General features: G+C 55.0%; 2 protein-coding genes across 2 annotated transcripts in view; one reads left to right on the top strand and one right to left on the bottom strand.

The window, feature by feature from the left end:
* SMG9 (SMG9 nonsense mediated mRNA decay factor) overlaps window positions 1-13,865 on the top strand; it is a 21,644-nt gene extending 7,779 nt beyond the window's left edge. The window contains exons 5-15 of the mRNA XM_010852679.1: window positions 3-14; window positions 111-208; window positions 1,933-2,045; window positions 5,160-5,271; window positions 7,329-7,424; window positions 7,810-7,895; window positions 10,441-10,547; window positions 11,263-11,370; window positions 11,570-11,698; window positions 11,978-12,122; window positions 13,361-13,865. Of these exons, the coding sequence (XP_010850981.1) occupies window positions 3-14; window positions 111-208; window positions 1,933-2,045; window positions 5,160-5,271; window positions 7,329-7,424; window positions 7,810-7,895; window positions 10,441-10,547; window positions 11,263-11,370; window positions 11,570-11,698; window positions 11,978-12,122; window positions 13,361-13,439 (1,085 nt within the window). The 3' untranslated portion in view covers window positions 13,440-13,865. The remainder of the gene's footprint in view (window positions 1-2; window positions 15-110; window positions 209-1,932; window positions 2,046-5,159; window positions 5,272-7,328; window positions 7,425-7,809; window positions 7,896-10,440; window positions 10,548-11,262; window positions 11,371-11,569; window positions 11,699-11,977; window positions 12,123-13,360) is intronic.
* Window positions 13,866-15,914: 2,049 nt separating this feature from the next.
* LOC104997759 (interferon-inducible GTPase 5-like) overlaps window positions 15,915-16,376 on the bottom strand; it is a 4,229-nt gene continuing 3,767 nt past the window's right edge. Inside the window, exon 4 of the mRNA XM_010852678.1 lies at window positions 15,915-16,341. Within this exon, the coding sequence (XP_010850980.1) occupies window positions 15,915-16,341 (427 nt within the window). The remainder of the gene's footprint in view (window positions 16,342-16,376) is intronic.

The raw sequence follows: 16,376 nt of genomic DNA, 5'->3' as shown, positions 1-16,376 counted from the left end.
AGCAGCCATGGACCGTGAGTTGGGGGCAGGGTGGGATCTGGTTGGGAGCCGACACCCCTTCGCACAGAGCCTCACCAAGTCCTCTGCCTCCTGCTTTCTCTCGCCTGCAGCTGTCGTGGGCCAGGCCAAACTGCTGCCCCCAGAGCGCATGAAGCACAGCATCAAGTTGGTGGATGACCAGATGAATTGGTGCGACAGTGCCATTGAGGTACTAGGGGGCTGGGCGACTCCTGCTCAAGCTTCTCTGGGTTCCACCCTCCTCTGCCCTCCCCGGTGCCCTCCACTCTCACCCTCTTGGCAGGCAACACCAGCCTAGACGGCTTTTGGGCAGTGGCAGCAGTGAGAGGGATTCTCCGGTGGCTCAGCTGGTAAAGAACCTGCTAGCCAATGCAGGAGACACAGAAGACTCGGGTTCCATCCCTGGGTCGGGAAGATCCCCTGGACAAGGAAATGGCCACCCACTCCAGTATTCTTGCCTGGGAAACTCCAGGGAAAGGGGAGTCTGACGGGCTCCAGTCCATTGAGTCACAGAATCAGACACGACTGAGCGCGTCCATGCAGGGGTGAGAGGGAAGGGATGAGAGAGTTTTCACCTACTGGGCAGAGTCTCAATGGCTCAGCTGTGCTGGTGGTTCAGTTACTGAAATACTTGGATACTGGTTGGCCGAGAGGGCTCCACTAGCACCGCAGAGTCCCTGGGATCTCCCCGCTCCCACAGCAGGGCAGCCTCCAGGGCCTGCACCAGTCCTCCTGGGTGGTCGAACCCCGTGCTGGACCCGTGCAAACTGGGTTGAGTGTCAGCCCTCCGAGGCTCCCTGCTCCGTCCCAGGAGCCCCCACGCTGGTTCTCACCTCACACTCCTGGCTGTCATACCTACTTCCAGCGTCCCAGTCTTTGTTTCCCCTCTTCTGATGTGCTTCCCCCACACCTGACACATCACTTCTCTTCTCGAATTCTCCCAGCTGATCCCCTCCTTCCCAGCTTGGCCTGAGTAGGACAGCATGCCAGCCCATCTGTTTCCTGGCCCCTGCTGCCTTGCTGGGTCCACTGTCATGTTGATATCAACTGGGGCATGGGGAAAAAAAAGATCACTGTCCAGGCCCTGCTATCTTACCCACAAATCCCCAAATATGGATAACTGAAGAACTAAATTTGTAGTTTTGTTTCATTTTAATTTAAGTCGTCACATGTGGTCAGCGTCTACCATATTGAATAGCGCTAGCCCTTGATATTCTACTTTGATGGGTCCAGAGTTCGGCCCAGGATTAGATTCTTTTTTTTTTTTAAGAGCTCTCCAGGTGATTCTGAGGTGCAATAGCCGCATGGAGGGCATGACTGTTTTCCTTGAGGAGTGTGTCTCTCACACCCCCTGGTGGTGAAAGTCAGCGTCGCTGGCAGCCCAGAGGCGAAGGTCTCCAGACTCCACAGGACTCTTAAATTCCACAGACAAGAGCCGGGACCGGCCTGGCTCCCCTTCCTGCTTGCTGCTCCCTTTCTCACGCTTTCCCAGTTTCCCCAACTTCCCTGAAGCCCAGGGCCTCCCAGGGGCCACTGCAGTGGCCCACAGCTACCTGGTACTTTCTTCCACCTGTCTTTTTGTTCCTGAGCCTCTCCCTTTTCATCGCCAAAGTCAGGTGCCCCTTGTCCACTGTGTTCCAGCCACACGGACTTCCTGTTAGCCTCTCGACCAGACAGGCTCTCGTCCACTTTGGAGCTCTCACAAGTGCTGTTCTTTGTAGCAGGAACATTCCATGTGTGCCTCCACCACCACACACACACAGAGTCTCTGTGCCCATGTGAGGGGATTTGGGGCCATAAACACTTCTATATCTGACAAGGCAGGGGGGCAGCCACGGAAGTCTGTAGGGCCCCCGTCTCCCGCATTAGCAATGGGCAGATTTATGAAGGTTGCATTCCGGCATCTCCCCACAGTACCTGTTGGATCAGACCGATGTCCTGGTGGTTGGTGTGCTGGGCCTCCAGGGGACGGGCAAGTCCATGGTCATGTCGTTGTTGTCAGCCAACACTCCGGAGGAGGACCAGAGGTGAGGGGGGCATTGGGTGGGGGTGTGGAAGGCCGTGGGGGAGGTGGACACCCACCTTATCAGCCGGGGTGTTGCACGTGGCATCACCAAGGGCTTTGGGAATCACTTCCTCTCCCTTAACCTCAGTGTCTCTGTCAGAAGAGGGTGATGATGGGCTGGACCACACTCTCCTCTTATGCAGCTCCAAGGAAACCAGTCCTGTTCCTCCCTCCCTGCCTGCCTTACTCCTGGAAATGGTGCAGGGCCAGCCAGGAACTGGGATGGCCCATTCATTAAGTCTGGATTTAGGTCCACCTTGGTCTGAGCCCTGCGCCAGCTGGTTGACCTCAGGCAAGCCCCTTCACCTCTTGGTACCTCAGTTCCTCATCTGTCAAGTGAGTTTTGGGAGGGTGAGACAAGATTGGGGAGGCAAACTTGAGCATGAACCTGGCACAGAGCAAACGCTCCCAGGATGTGGCTGTTTTGGCCTGGAAAGCCACAGTGAGGAGAGAGACCTGGAAGAAGGCTGTGGCTTCTAGACTAGCCTCTTGCCTGCCTTGTTAGGAAGGATGGGGTATGATTGTGAAGGCAGAGGATGGAGTTGTGGGAGAGGATGTGGGGGAGGGCAGAGTTTAAGAATTAGGGCTCCAAACTCAGGGCAAGGAAGAGAGACAGGCAGGGATTATAAGGGATAAGAGTAGGGGACATAGTCAGTCTTAATTCAGGAAGAATCAAGATGGGGGGTGGCGAGCAGAAGTAGTAGCCATTGGGGATTTCTTTGAAACAGTAGGGGTCTGTTTTTTTATGAAACCAGTGATTTTGCTGTGAACTCCATGGATGGGCCTCAGGGGTCCATGAACCCCCCAGTGGTGTATCTAGGGTTTTACATACATCTACAGCCAGGCTTTTCTTCTAGGGAGAGGCTCCATAGTTCCTGGCAGATCTCAGAGGGGCCCGAGGGAAGCCCAGAACGGGTTAAGTTTCCCTGTGGCAAGAACATACACCCCCAGACCCAGAGCTGCGGGCGCTCTGCCTCCCGGCTGGCTCCATCCTGCTCTTCTTGCTCACGACGTCAGCTCCGATCTGGCACAGCTGCAGCTCTCTTGGCTGGCATTCTTTCCATCTCAGCTTCCACCCCCAGCTCTTGGCTCAGAGTCCTCAGCTAGACTCCCATCAGCCTGACATGTCTTTCTGAGGCAGCTCAGCCTGTGGTGTGGTAGACGTTGCTACCAACTTTTGTCATCAGGTCTCATAAGGCTTTTTTAAATTTTTTATTTTGTATTGGGGTACAGCCAATTAACAATGTTGTTAGTTTTAGGTGAACAGCAAAGAGGCTCAGCCATACATACACATGTATTCATTCTCCCCAGACCCCACTCCCATCCAGTGTAGGCTGCCGCATAACGTTGAGCAGAGTTCCATGTGCTATACAGTAGGTCCTTGCTGGCTGGCTCTTATAAGGATAGCAGTGTGTACATGCTAATCCCAAACTCTCTAACTATCCCTTCCCCCCAGCACCCATTAGTTCATGTTCTAAGTCTGTGAGTCCCTTTCTTTTTGTAAGTTCATTTGTATCATTTCTTTTTAGATGCTACATTTAAAGAACGTCATACAGGGTTTCTGCTTCTCTGTCTGACTTACTTCAGTCAGTGACACTCTCTAGGTCCGTCCGTGTTGCTGCAAATGGCATTATTTCATTCTTCTTAATGGCTGAGTAATACTCCATTGTATATATGTGCAGCATCTTCTTTATCCATTCATCTGTTGATGGGCATTTAGGTGGTTTCTGTGTCTTATGCTTTTGTAAACAATGCTGCAATGAATATTGGGGTGTGTGTATCTTTTGGAGATACTTAACATTTTTTTGTTTGGGATTTTTTTTTGGTCATACCACACATGTGGAATCTTCATTCCCCAACCCACGATTGTGCCCTGTGCATTGAAAGTGCAGAGTCTCACCACTGGACCGCCAAAGAAGTCCAGATCTCATAAGGTTTACTCCTAATTATCTTGAGAATAGGCTTCCCAGGTGACTCAGATGGTAAAGAATCCACAATGCAGGAGACCCAGGTTTGATCCCTCGGTTGGGAAGATCCCCTGGAGAAGGAAATGGCACCCCACTCGAGTATTCTTGCCTGGAGAATCCCATGGACAGAGGAGGCTGGCGGGCTACAGTCCATGGGGTCTTACAGAGTCAGAACCTTGAGAATTCATCTGCTCCTTTCCTCCTCCACACCCACCTCCTGGCCCAGGCCACTGCCACCTTCCCTGGAGGAGGCCAGGAATCTCCTAACTGGTCTCACTGCTTCACTTCAATTCAATCAGTATTTACGAGGCACTTGCCATGGGCCAGGCCCTGTTCTTCACGTTGGGGCTACAGCAATAAACAAAAACTGGCAGAAATCCCTGTTCTTATGGAGCTTGCATTTTAATGAAGGAGATGGTAAACAAGCACGTTAGATGATAACTGAACGGGGAAGGGATATAGGGAGGCGGCATTGGAGCCAGGTTACTGTTTTAAATCAGGTGGTCCAGGAGACATTCGAGAACAAGCAGACTTGGAGGAGGGGAGCAGGGAAAGCATTCCAGTCAGGGCAGGAACGAGGCACCGAGACACCCACATCCTCTCACTGTGGGGTGGAGAGTTTTCAGGTCTGCGTGTCCTGTGCCTGGCGTATGGTGGGTACGCTTGGTAGTGAATAGCTAGCGATTTCATATCGCCGTGTGTCAGCCACTCTTCTACGGGCTTTACGTATGTTAACCTCACAGTCACCCTGAGAGGTTGACACTACTGTCCCCATTTTACAAACGAGGAAACAGAAGAAAGATTAAGGAACTTGCTCAAAGCCACACAGCCAGGAAGAGGCAGAGCTAGGGTTTGAATCCGGGCAGCCTGGGGGAATCTCTGCTCTGAAACACCTCAGTCTAGTAATTTTGTTGAGAATTCGCAGGTCCACTTGTGGGTTGGGGTGAAGTCACATGATATAAAACGTAGCCCCCAGACAGCAGGGCCATGGATGGAAAGCTTCACAGATGGGTGGGGAATCAAGTCCCACAGGCTCACTCATGGCCTCACTCTGGAGGCGGCAGAGGCTGAGAACCTGACCCCTGATGACCCTACCTGCTCCTCCGCAGGGCGTATGTTTTCCGGGCCCAGAGCGCCGAAATGAAGGAGCGAGGGGGCAACCAGACCAGTGGCATCGACTTCTTTATTACCCAAGAGCGGATTGTTTTCCTGGACACACAGGTGCTGGCCCCCACCCACCCCACCCTACCCCGCCGCATGCCATGTTAAGCTCCTTCCCTGCAAGTGTCTAAGCCACAACTTTGCTTGTGTTCCCCGTGGCTCCAGCCAAGCCGTGGACATGCTCATGCCTTTGGGCAAGTTGTGTCTCTTCTTGGCCCTTAGTCTCCTCTTGTCAGATTTTATCCCCCTCCCCTCCCGTCCGTTGTGTACAGAGGCGCCTCAAGAATCAGTGGTCCCCAACCTTTTTGGCACTGGGGATCAGTTTCGTGGAAGACAATTTTTCCACAGGCTGGGCAGACGGTGGAATGGTTTGGGGATGATTTCTCATAAGGAGCTCACGAGCTAGACCCTCACATGGGAGGTTCACAATAGGATTCACGCTCCTATGAGAGTTTAATGCCGCTGCTGATCTGACAGAAGGTGGAGCTCAGGCAGTAATGCGCACATGGGGAGCGGCTGTAAATACAGGTGAAGCTTCATTCGGTTGCTTACCGCTCACCTCCGGCTCTGTGGCCTGGTTCCCCCAGGGGTTGGGGACCCCTGCTGTAGCCTGTTGGTTAAAAGTGGGGGCCCTGGAGTCAGTCTGAAGCCAGATCTGACCTTTAATTCTTACCAGCTGGGTGACTAAGTTTTAACTTCCCCCATACACCTCAGTTTGTTCATCTGTGAATGGGGTTGATGGTTGTTTTCAGCTTCATAGTCAGTGGACCAGTCCAGGCAGCATGCTGGGCACAGGAGCCGGCACGTGGGAAAGCGTCATGGGAGCTGGCCTGTCCTGTGATGCCCGGCAGCTTTCCTCAGCTCCTCCGGGTTCGCCGTTCCTCAGCCTGGCATCCAGGGCCCGTGTGGCTAGCTTCCCTCAGGCTCGCCATGGGCTCGCTCCCGAGCTGCGCCACCTCGACCAAGTTACTTAACATTTCCATTCCTTAGTTTTCTGAAGCAGGATAGACAACGTTACCTCCCTCATGGCGCTTCTGTGAGGTGTCAGTGAGTGAGCACAAGTGAAGTCCTGTCAGGGCCTGGCAGGAAGAGGGTTCTCAGTACTGTTGGCCGTCAGGACCGGCACCAGCAGAACACACTCTCTGCCCCTGCTCTGTTCCCTGGCCACTGCCTTCTCCCTGAAGACTGCTTGGGGGGAAATGCCTCCTCCCAGGAGCCACCACCTCTGAGCGCCTGCTGGTGCCCATGTGGCCGTCCCAGCACCGCTCGTGACTGACCGAGGTCTGGTTCTCGTGTACGACACTCGCTCCCCCGCTGCCTGCAGCTCCTCAGGGAGCGTTAGTGCAGCAGAGTTCTGGCCGCCGCACACATGGGTGACGGGAGAGTGGGAACCCTTGCACAAATGTGGGATGAGGCCTGTGTGCTAGGACCCCCGGCACCTAGAGACACAGTGACATGGCTGTGGGCGGGGCTGGGAGCTCTGTGGAGCAGAACAGAAGTTAAGATCCAAATACCACTGTGGTGTCTGGATCCAGTTATAGAAAGTGAGCCCTTGGGAAAACCTCTTTCTTAAAGGATTCCACCAAGTGCAATAAGAAATAGATAGCCTAGCAACTAATTTAGGCTCTTGTTTTTCTAAATGGAATGTTCCTTTAAGAAGAGGTGATGAGCTCACCGCGGATTCTTGCACACCCACTGATACCGTTTTTAAAATCCTCACCAATCTTCACATTAATCATGGTTATTTGACCTAAGTAATTGTCTTAGTGAAATTTTGAAGGCATTTGAAACAACAAAACAAGGGTGTTGTAGGGACATGACTCATTCATGTAGATGTTAGATTTATTAGCCCTGGAAGTGTTCTTCTAGGGCAGGCGACACTTGAGAGCAGTGAGGATTTGCAAAAGAGCTGGGGAAGGTGAAACTGCTTTGAGACTTTTTTCTTTCACTTCCTCTGGCTGATTAGCTGTGTACTAATTAGAAGGAAGCTGCCTGTGTTTCCAAACTTTCTTTGTCCTGAGAGGCAGTGTACTTGCCATCACCAAGTGGAACTTGGGTGACTGTGTACCCTGGGATCCCTACGCCCACCCTGACAGTCCTCTTTCTTCCTACCCCAGCCCATCCTGAGTCCCTCCATCTTGGACCATCTCATCAACAATGACCGCAAGCTGCCTCCAGAGTACAACCTGCCCCACACCTACGTTGAGATGCAGGTGAGGGGACCGAGCCAGGCCTGGGGACCCGGGGCAGAGAGCTCATGGGTATGGGTTTGCCACTTCTACTTGCAAAGAGCCCTGGTACCCCGAGAGCTGGTGAGAGAAGATGGCATCAAGAGTCGGGTCTGGCTCTGCCCCTCGGGAAAGTAACCCCCGCCCTTAAGCCTCCACATCGGCCTGTATGACTAGGGGCTGATCATTGCCGTCTGGCCCGATCTAGGGACAGCTTGGAAGGGAAGTACCACTGCAGTCTGGGCATACAGTAGGTGCTTATAGGCTCAGAGGCCTTTGTCCTGCGGCCCCCTCAGCTGAGTCCTGAGATCAGGGACCCCATTCTGGACCTGGGGACCTTCAACCCTGTTGTCCCTTCCTGCCCCCTCAGTCACTCCAGATCGCTGCCTTCCTCTTCACGGTCTGCCACGTGGTGATAGTCGTCCAGGACTGGTTCACGGACCTCAGTCTGTACAGGTGAGGCACTTGGGGGGGTGAGCCAGGGGAAGGACGGGCCCCCAGACTCCGAGATCTGCCCAGCTCTCACCACTCCCATACAGCAGCCAAGGGACCCTCTGAAAATTTAAGCCAGAGAGGGTCACTGCCACTGAATCCCCCCTCAGCACACGCACGTAGACTGCGCCTGTCACTCCCGGTAAAATCCGAAGCCCTTCCCCTGCGTGGTTTACAAGGTCCAGTGTAATGTGGTCCTGGTCACCCCATTGACCTCTCCCACCACGTCCCTCACTCCTTCCATCAAGGGTATAGTGGCCCCATAGCTGCTGTTCTTGCTACTTTGAACCTCTGCACTCCTCATCCCGCAGCCAGAAACATTCTCCCTGGGTTCCAGGCCCCCCCTCATGTCCTTGAGGTCAACCTGAGGCCTCCCCTGACCCACTGAGTCTCCTGTGACCCTGCTGTGTACTTCATTGCACCGATGACACAGCCTTCTTTATGGTCTTTCTCCCTCCTTAATCCCAGTGCCTCGCACACTGCCTGGCACAAGGTGGACGTTTAACCCTAGTTTGTTGAATGAACAGCGTGCTGAGGAGCTGGCATGTCTGATTCTTCAAGCCTCATGGTCCATCTCCTCCAGGCACGGGTGCTGTCCCCGAAGTATCCTGCTGGGCTGGGAGGGGAAGGAGCCAGGATCTGGCAGGAGTGCTGCCTAAAGCAGCTGGAGGTTCCAGAAATGCCCCCAGATAGGACTGGCTCCCATCCGTAGGTCCCAGGAGGTAGCTGTGGGTTGGCCAGCAGCCCTGGGCTCAAGGCCCAGGCAGACAGATGGAAGGAACGGGCGCTCACAGGGAGGGGGAGCCAAGCTGAAGGCAGCAGATGTCCCCAGAGTCAGGCAGCCCTGGGTTTGAATCTGTGTCCTTGTTAGGTGGTGGCGCTTTTTCCACAGCTTCTTGTAAGCACACGGTGTCCTGCGATGAAGTGAGTTAAAGAATGTAAAGCGTTCAGCGCAGTACCTGAAGTGAGTTAAAGAATGTTAAGCGTTCAGCGCAGTACCTGGTACATAGTAAGATATTGACAAGTAGGAGCTTAATGTGTGTGCTAGCAACTCTGGCGATGGAGATAGGCTGAGGGTCTGGCCAACAGTAAAAAAACAACTTGTTGGGAGAGCCGGCTGACATGACCGGATCTAAGTGGCTTTATTCTGAAACATCCCCCTCCTCCCACCATTGTCTATTGGTTCAGGGGACAAGTGTATTGGACGTTGTTTAGGCCAGTCGCTGTCCTTTGCCCTGGGGATACAGGTGTGATGAACAGATAACACAGGCTGCCCTGGGGAGTTCCCATTCTTGGTGGGGTAGGGGGTGCGTTGTGGGCTGACCTGGCCCACGCAGAGCCTCAGTTTTAAGTCAGTGTCTTCAAGGTGGGCTTCCCAGAGTGGGTGAATCACTGGAAACTGTGGGCAACATACTTGTGCGTGTGTCTGTATGAGGAGAATAGCCAGAGTTAATCAGACCCCGTTATCTCTTATCTCAGGTAATAGGTTTATTTTATTTACCTTTATTTACATATGTTTGGAAAAATTTACTTTAAAATCGCATAAACTGAGAACTTATATTGATGCAAAAACCTGCACAGCTTTATTCACGATTGCCAAAACTGGGGCAGCCAGGATGTCGTTCAGTAGATAAATGGATCCGTGAGTTGTCGTGCATCCACATGTTGTTGTTGTTCAGTCGCTCAGTTGTGTCTGACTCTCTGCGACCCCATGGACTGCGCCACACCAGGCTCCTCTGTCCTCCACTGTTTCCTGGAGTTTGCTCAAATTCATATCCATTGAGTCAGTGATGCTGTCTAACCACATTATTCAGTGTTGAAAAGAGATGCGCTGTCATGCCATGAAAGACATGCAGCAGCTTCAAATGCATATAATGAAGTGAAAGAAGCCAGTTTGAAAAGGCTTCATACTGTACGATTCCAACTCTGTGACATTCTGGAAAAGGCAAACCATGGAGACCAGTGAGAATACCAGTGGCTGCCAGGATTGGGAGGCGGAGGGGGGGCAGAGACAGCTTAGGGCCCGGCAGCTACTCAGTGTGACGCTCTGCGGTGTGCTCACGTGATTTTTTTTTTTTTGTCAAAACCCATAGAACAGACTAACAGCAGGAGTGAACCCACATGTAAATCAGGGGCTTTGGGTGACAGTGGAGGGTCATCAGAATGTTGCTAAGTTGGGGGCGCGGCGGGGGCAGGCAATCTATGGGAAACCTCTGTACTTTCCACTCAATTTTGCTGTGAATCCAAAACTCTCAAAAAATAAAGTCCTTCTGGATGGCATGAATTTGTTAAAAAATACGTAGCATGTTGATGTGGGTCCATGAATTGGTGTCTAAGGATTGTTTCTGGATTCCCTGAAATTGTGTGAGGAACGTGGTGTCTGTGTGGTGTTTTTTCCCAGCGTGGCTCTCGCTTTAATCAGATCGGCAAAGGGAGCCCCCTCCTTCCCCAGACAGTGGGATACAGAGGGCCGGTGCTGGAGCGCCAACCTCTCACCCCAAACCCGCAGGTTCCTCCAGACAGCAGAGATGGTGAAACCCTCCACCCCATCTCCCAGCCACGAGTCCAGCAGCTCGTCAGGCTCTGAGGAAGGCGCTGAGTACTACCCCCACCTGGGTGAGCCGCTTCCCCAGGGGCTGGAGGGGTGGACGGGGGGAGAGTTGGGGCAGAAACCAGGAGCGCTCTGGGGAAGGGGGCGCCGGGAGAGCGCCTGCGAGAGCTGTGAGGAGGGGGGCCAGGATTGTCTGCCACTTCCTCCGAAGGCCCCCTCAGGCATCAAGGGCTCGACCCCCAAGTCTGACTTTGGCTCTTTGATCAGAACGGGAACCTCCTGGGGGCAGGACCCTAGTCTTCCCATATCTGGATCCCTGGCCTGGGGCTTAGGGAGCAAGTGTCAAGTTGGCCTGAGTGGCGCCGTGCACCCTGGCCACACTGCCTGGGGCCCCTGCACGCATGTCCTTGGCCTGCTCTGTCCCTGCCCTGCTCTCCTGTAAAGATATGGCTCATTTATGATGCCCCAGACAGGCTCTTCCCTATTCTTCCGCCTGGCCTGGCCCCTGGTCTTTCTGGCTCAGTCCTGATCACATGCCCATCTACTCTTCATCTTTTCCATCAGACTAGGGGCTTCCTGAGTGCAGAAGCCAGATCTAACTCATTTCTCCAGGTCCCCAGCATCAATCAGCACAGGGGCCTGGTACTGAATACTTAGCCGTGATCAGAACTCTGGGTCAGGGCAGGTCTTTGGAGTGAGGAGGGGAGTCCGCGTGGCAGAGCACCAGCTGCCTCTCAGACTGCGCCTCCCCCCCAACACCCGCGCGCCCCCCGCCCCAAGTCTTCCTGCAGAATAAAGCTCGCCGGGAGGATTTCTGTCCCCGCAAGCTACGTCAGATGCACCTGATGATCGACCAGCTCATGGCCCACTCCCACCTGCGGTACAAGGGTGAGGGTCCCTGGCCACCCCCAAGCTGGCCCGTGGCCGCCTGGCTCCTGGTCCAGTCCCACGGCCCTTCTCCCAGACTTGGGAGGGAGGTCAGACGTGGTCGCCTGACCCCAACTTGACCACCCAGCACAGATCTCCCTCCCTACTCCCTGGCCCTGCACCGCGGTGCCTGCAGCCTCTCACGGGTTCTCTCCACCAGGTACTCTGTCCATGTTGCAGTGCAACGTCTTCCCTGGGCTCCCGCCTGACTTCCTGGACTCTGAGGTCAACCTGTTCCTGATGCCCTTCATGGACAGCGAGACAGAGAGTGAAACCCCACCTCGCGCAGGTACGGTTCCCCCCGAGGGGATCTGGGCCATGGGGAGACACGGGCTGCCCTGGTTTGAGTGTGAGAGAGACTCTTCCTGGTCTGAGCAGAGATGCAGGCCTGTCCCTGAGTTGCTCAGACCCTTTCTTGGGAGTGTGTTTCCAAGTCGTGGAAGAATGGGAGGACCTGCACCGAGGCTGAATTCAGAGGTGCTCCTGGGAGGCCAGGGCGCTGTTGACGGGGAGGCTGGCCCTCTCTTGGCAGGCTCCCCCCCTCCCCTCCTAACCTCTAACTTTCCAGGACCTGGTTCCAGCCCCCTCTTCTCCCTGCTCCCTGGGTACCGAGGCCACCCCAGCTTCCAGTCCTTGGTGAGCAAGCTTCGGAGCCAGGTGATGTCCATGGCCCGGCCGCAGCTGTCACACACGATCCTCACCGAGAAGAACTGGTAAGAGTGCTTGGCAGAGGGAGGGGGTCAGTGTGAGGGCCCCATGTTGAGGGTCTCGGGGATCTCTCCACACCTCAGCACCTGTCCCAGAACATTGATCGCCGCCATCTTGCTGCTATTCTGTGTGATTTTGAATCCTCATGAGCTGGTAGTGTGTAGGTCTCATTACCCGTTTTACTAGTGGGGAAGGTTAGGCTCAAAGAAAGGAAGTGTTGTATAGTGAGGTCACATACCTGTAATTAGGTGTCACTTGACTGCAAGGAGTAGGAGCAGTGAGCCTGGTCAAGTTAAAGGATTTATTCTAAGACCCTGAGTGCAGAAAGCATAGTAGCACCGGAGAGGAAAGCAGAAAGCTGTCAGGAACCATGGGCGCCGCGTTCTCCAGCTCCCACTGGCTCGCGGGTCCCGTGGTCCCCTCCACTTTCCCACCTCTGCCCTCAGGCTTTCTTCATCTGCCCTCATAGAGCCCTGCACCACCTCCCACCCCTGACTCTACGTGACTTTCTATGGCCAGAGCCCACAGCAGGGCTGCCACAGATCCAGGACTGCCTCATTTCCAAGGGAAACAAGAACTTGAGAAGTAGCTTTAGCTTGGTTCCCTGGGTCTGTCCAGTCGGCTGTGGGCAGAAGGGGCAGGGAGTGTGGGCATAGCAGGATGCCACTTGGCGGGTGCACGGCCTGGGGGATCGGAGGTCTGCTCCTCTTGTTGGTCTGAACCAGGACCCAGCGGGGAGAAGAGAACTGGGGAGGTGGTAGGGTTATGCTGCTGCTGGACATTCCTAAGGGTCTTCTGTGGTGGCTCAGTGGGAAAGAACACACCTCCCAATGCCGGAGACTCAGGTTCAGTCCCCGGGCCGGGAAGATCCCCTGGAGAAGGAAATGGCAACCCACTCCAGTATTCTTGGCTGGGAAATCCCATGGACAGAGGAGCCTGCCAGTCTAGTCCATGGGGTCACAAGAGTCAGACACAGCTTAGAGACTAAATGACAACACAAGACATTTCTGATCATCACAAGACTCGGGGGGCTGAAGGGATAGACCCATACCCATGAAGGCCAGCACTGAGGGGAGTGGGAAGCAGTTTGGGCTCACAGCTGGGGGCTTGCAGACTTCAGCCTCGCTTCCCCCGGGGAGGTGAGGGGCTTGGGCCACCTCACATTCTCCGCATCCCAGGCGATGGGGTCGGTCGTGCAGGGCCTGCAGCCAGGGCAGCGCTGACTCTTGACCTCCCCTCACAGGTTCCACTATGCCGCCCGGATCTGGGATGGGGTGAAGAAGTCCTCCGCCCTGGCAGAGTACAGCCGCTTGCTGGCCTGAGACCGAGGGGAGGAATGTCACACAGAAAACCCCCTTCCGGGCCCCCAGTGGGTGGTGACGGGCTCCCTCGTTCTCCCCCCACAGGGTGGAGAAGGGCAGCAGGCCTGATGGACGAGGGACCGCGACTTCCTCGTCTGGAGACACGAGGGGTCCAGGGCCAGGCCCCTACCCTCCAGGGAGCATTGTTCAGGGGGCGACTGAGATCCAGCCTGGCAGCTGGGCGGGCAGTCCATCCTCAGCCCCCAGGGCCAGGCTGTGGGAGGAGCCTGCGTGGTCACCAGGAAGCCCTGCTCCGTGCCGGCCTCCCTCTGCAGGGACCAGAGCAGCAGGTCCCTCTGCCCTGACTCCAGGCTCCTGCCTGGAAGGTGAGGCATCTGGGGAGCTCTTCATCGGAGTGTCTGGTGGTTGGAATAAACGCAGTCACACAAGTCTGTTCCAGTGCTTCTCTTCCTCCTCCCCAGCATGCTGTCCTGACAAGCCCCGAAATTTCTGGTCCCAGCCCTTGGGGACAGAGGAGCCGTGGCCTCCCATTGAACTTCCTGTGGGGACACATCCACTGAAATCAGAGTTGTCAGCAGATAAAGACAAGTCTGCTGAGGAGGAAGCCTCTGTAGAGAGGGGCTTTCTGTTTTGTGAGGTGCCGTCAAGCCTCCTGTCTGTCATGGAGAAGAACGTGCAGGCCCTCGCGTTTCATCTGTTCTCTTAAAGATGGTGCCAGCCTTTGGTGATACGGCCTAGCTAAGCGCAGTGCCTAATTCAGTACGTTAAAAAGTAGGACAGGTCCCTAGTTAAATACCATACAGAGTCACTCAGTGTCCACGAGGGATTGGTCCCAGGACCCTTGCAGATCCCCAAATCGTGGCGGCTCAAGTCCCTTAGGTTAGATAGCACGGCGTGTTCTTATAACCTACACACGTGCTCCCGTCTACCTAAGTCGTCTTCTAGACTGCTTAAAGCACCTAATCCACTGTCAATGCTATAAATGTAAATACAATGTAAATTGTATGTAAATAGTTGCCAGCCCTTGGTAAAGTCAAGTTTTGCTTTTTGAACTTTCTGGGTTTTTGTTGTTTTGTTTTTTTTTTACTATTTTCAAGAGTGGTTGAATCCGCACACGTGGAACCCTCCAGTACAGAGGGCCAACTGCCCTTCCCCTTAGTCAAAACAGGCGCTACCCTTGTCAAATGCTCATACATTATTAACTGTTAGACATGATGGCTTCCCCTGTGTACCTCAACTACTCTTTGAAAAATGGCCCCTCCCTTCAAAGCCAGAACCTAACCCTCAATTAAATACACCATTCAGTTCATTATAGTACCTGTCCTCCCCTACTCAGTTAAATACAGCACACCATCCTAGTTCAGTGTTTCCCAAAATACGTCTCCGAATTGGTCTGGTCACCACACCCTAATCCCAAACTAGTCCTGACCCTCCAATGATGCCACTCCACCTTTGAGTAAAGCGCTTGGTTCCAGTCTAAGTGGCTTGAGCCAGCCTGCCCAGCCCGCCCCCCGTGCCACTTTGGTCTCCCTGGCTTCCCCTTGCTCTGGGGGATAGCCTGTACACAGTCCTGGTGTGCAGGTCATGGCGGCCCCGGGGGCACTGGCCTCTGGAGGAAAAGGTACAGCTGAAGAGGGTGAATTAAAGTGATAGTCGCTCAGTCATGTCCGACCCTTTGCGGCCCCATGGGCTGTAGCCCGCCAGGCTCCTCTGTCCATGGAACTCTCCAGGCAAGAATACTGGAGTAGGTTGCCATGCCCTTCTTCAGAGGATCTTCCCACCCCGACCCAGGGATCAAACCCGGGTCTCCTGAACTGCAGGCGGATTCTTTACCATCTGAGCCACCTGGGAAGCCTGAAGAAGGTATGGGGACAGGGAAGAAAGCAAACTTCTGGCCTCAGAGCAGGCCTGGCCGAAAGTGGGGAATCTGCAGATTCAGAGCAAGTCTGACTGGAAGCCGCAGACTCAGAGCAGGTCTAGCCAGAAGTCTAAGAGTTACGAGGCCCAGGGCAGGCTCTGGCCCTGCCACACACTGCCTAAGACCTTAAGCAGGATCTCCCTTTGTGACCCCCAAGATTACTGAGAACTGTTCACTGCCCTCTTACAGAAATGCTTCTGAACCCTTTGCCTTATCCCGTCCCCCTACCCTGACCTGCGTGGTGGACACCCTCCTGACTGCCCTCCCCAGCCAGGCAACTGGCTTTTCCCTGCCTTGTCACAACTTAGCATGCCCGTGTCTGTCCCCTCCCCGCGATTCCCATGGGACTGCTGGTTGATGCGGGGTTCACCAGAAGAGGGAAAGTAGGGGCCATGGCCAGAGAGGGCACAAGACCCAGGGCGCAAAAGCATGAGACAGCACATGGCTCAGTCCAGGACAGTTAGGAGCTAGTTTCTTCCTTCCCCTCCCCCAACACCCCCCCAGCCTGAGCACAGAGCCTGCAGGCTCCCAGCCCCTCGCTGCCACCTCTGGCTGGCCTAGGTGCTGGACTGGGACCACTGACCATCTGGGAGCCTGCAGTCGGGGTTGTCAAGGGAGGCCTGAACCAGCACGCTCTGGGCATCACTGACAGCCACGTCCAGGGAGGTGCGGAGCATCCGGTAGACGGTGGCGAAAGACAGGCCACAGGAGGCCAGGGAGCCCAGGATGGGCACGTTGAGGAGCTTCTGACTGAAGGCCGAGGCATCCCCGGAGGCCTGACCCAGCAGCTCTGCCACCAGCGCCTCGGTGACCTTGGTCTTCGGGCCCTGGAGCACCTGCAGGATCTTGTGCAAGGGCTGGCCCGTCTGCTCTGCCAGCCTGACGAGAGATCCCCCATCCAGGCCGAAGCTGTGGCGGTACCCCTCCAGGGCCCGGGTGAGCATGTACAGGTCACACGCCACCTCCGGCAGGCCTGGCACGGGCCTTGGGTTGGCCCCGCAGGCCCCCGTGGCCCCCAA

Source organism: Bison bison, unplaced genomic scaffold (assembly GCF_000754665.1).
Source record: "Bison bison bison isolate TAMUID 2011002044 unplaced genomic scaffold, Bison_UMD1.0 scf7180017864313, whole genome shotgun sequence".
NCBI lineage: Eukaryota > Metazoa > Chordata > Mammalia > Artiodactyla > Bovidae > Bison > Bison bison.
This window is presented reverse-complemented; position numbering and strand designations above follow the sequence as displayed.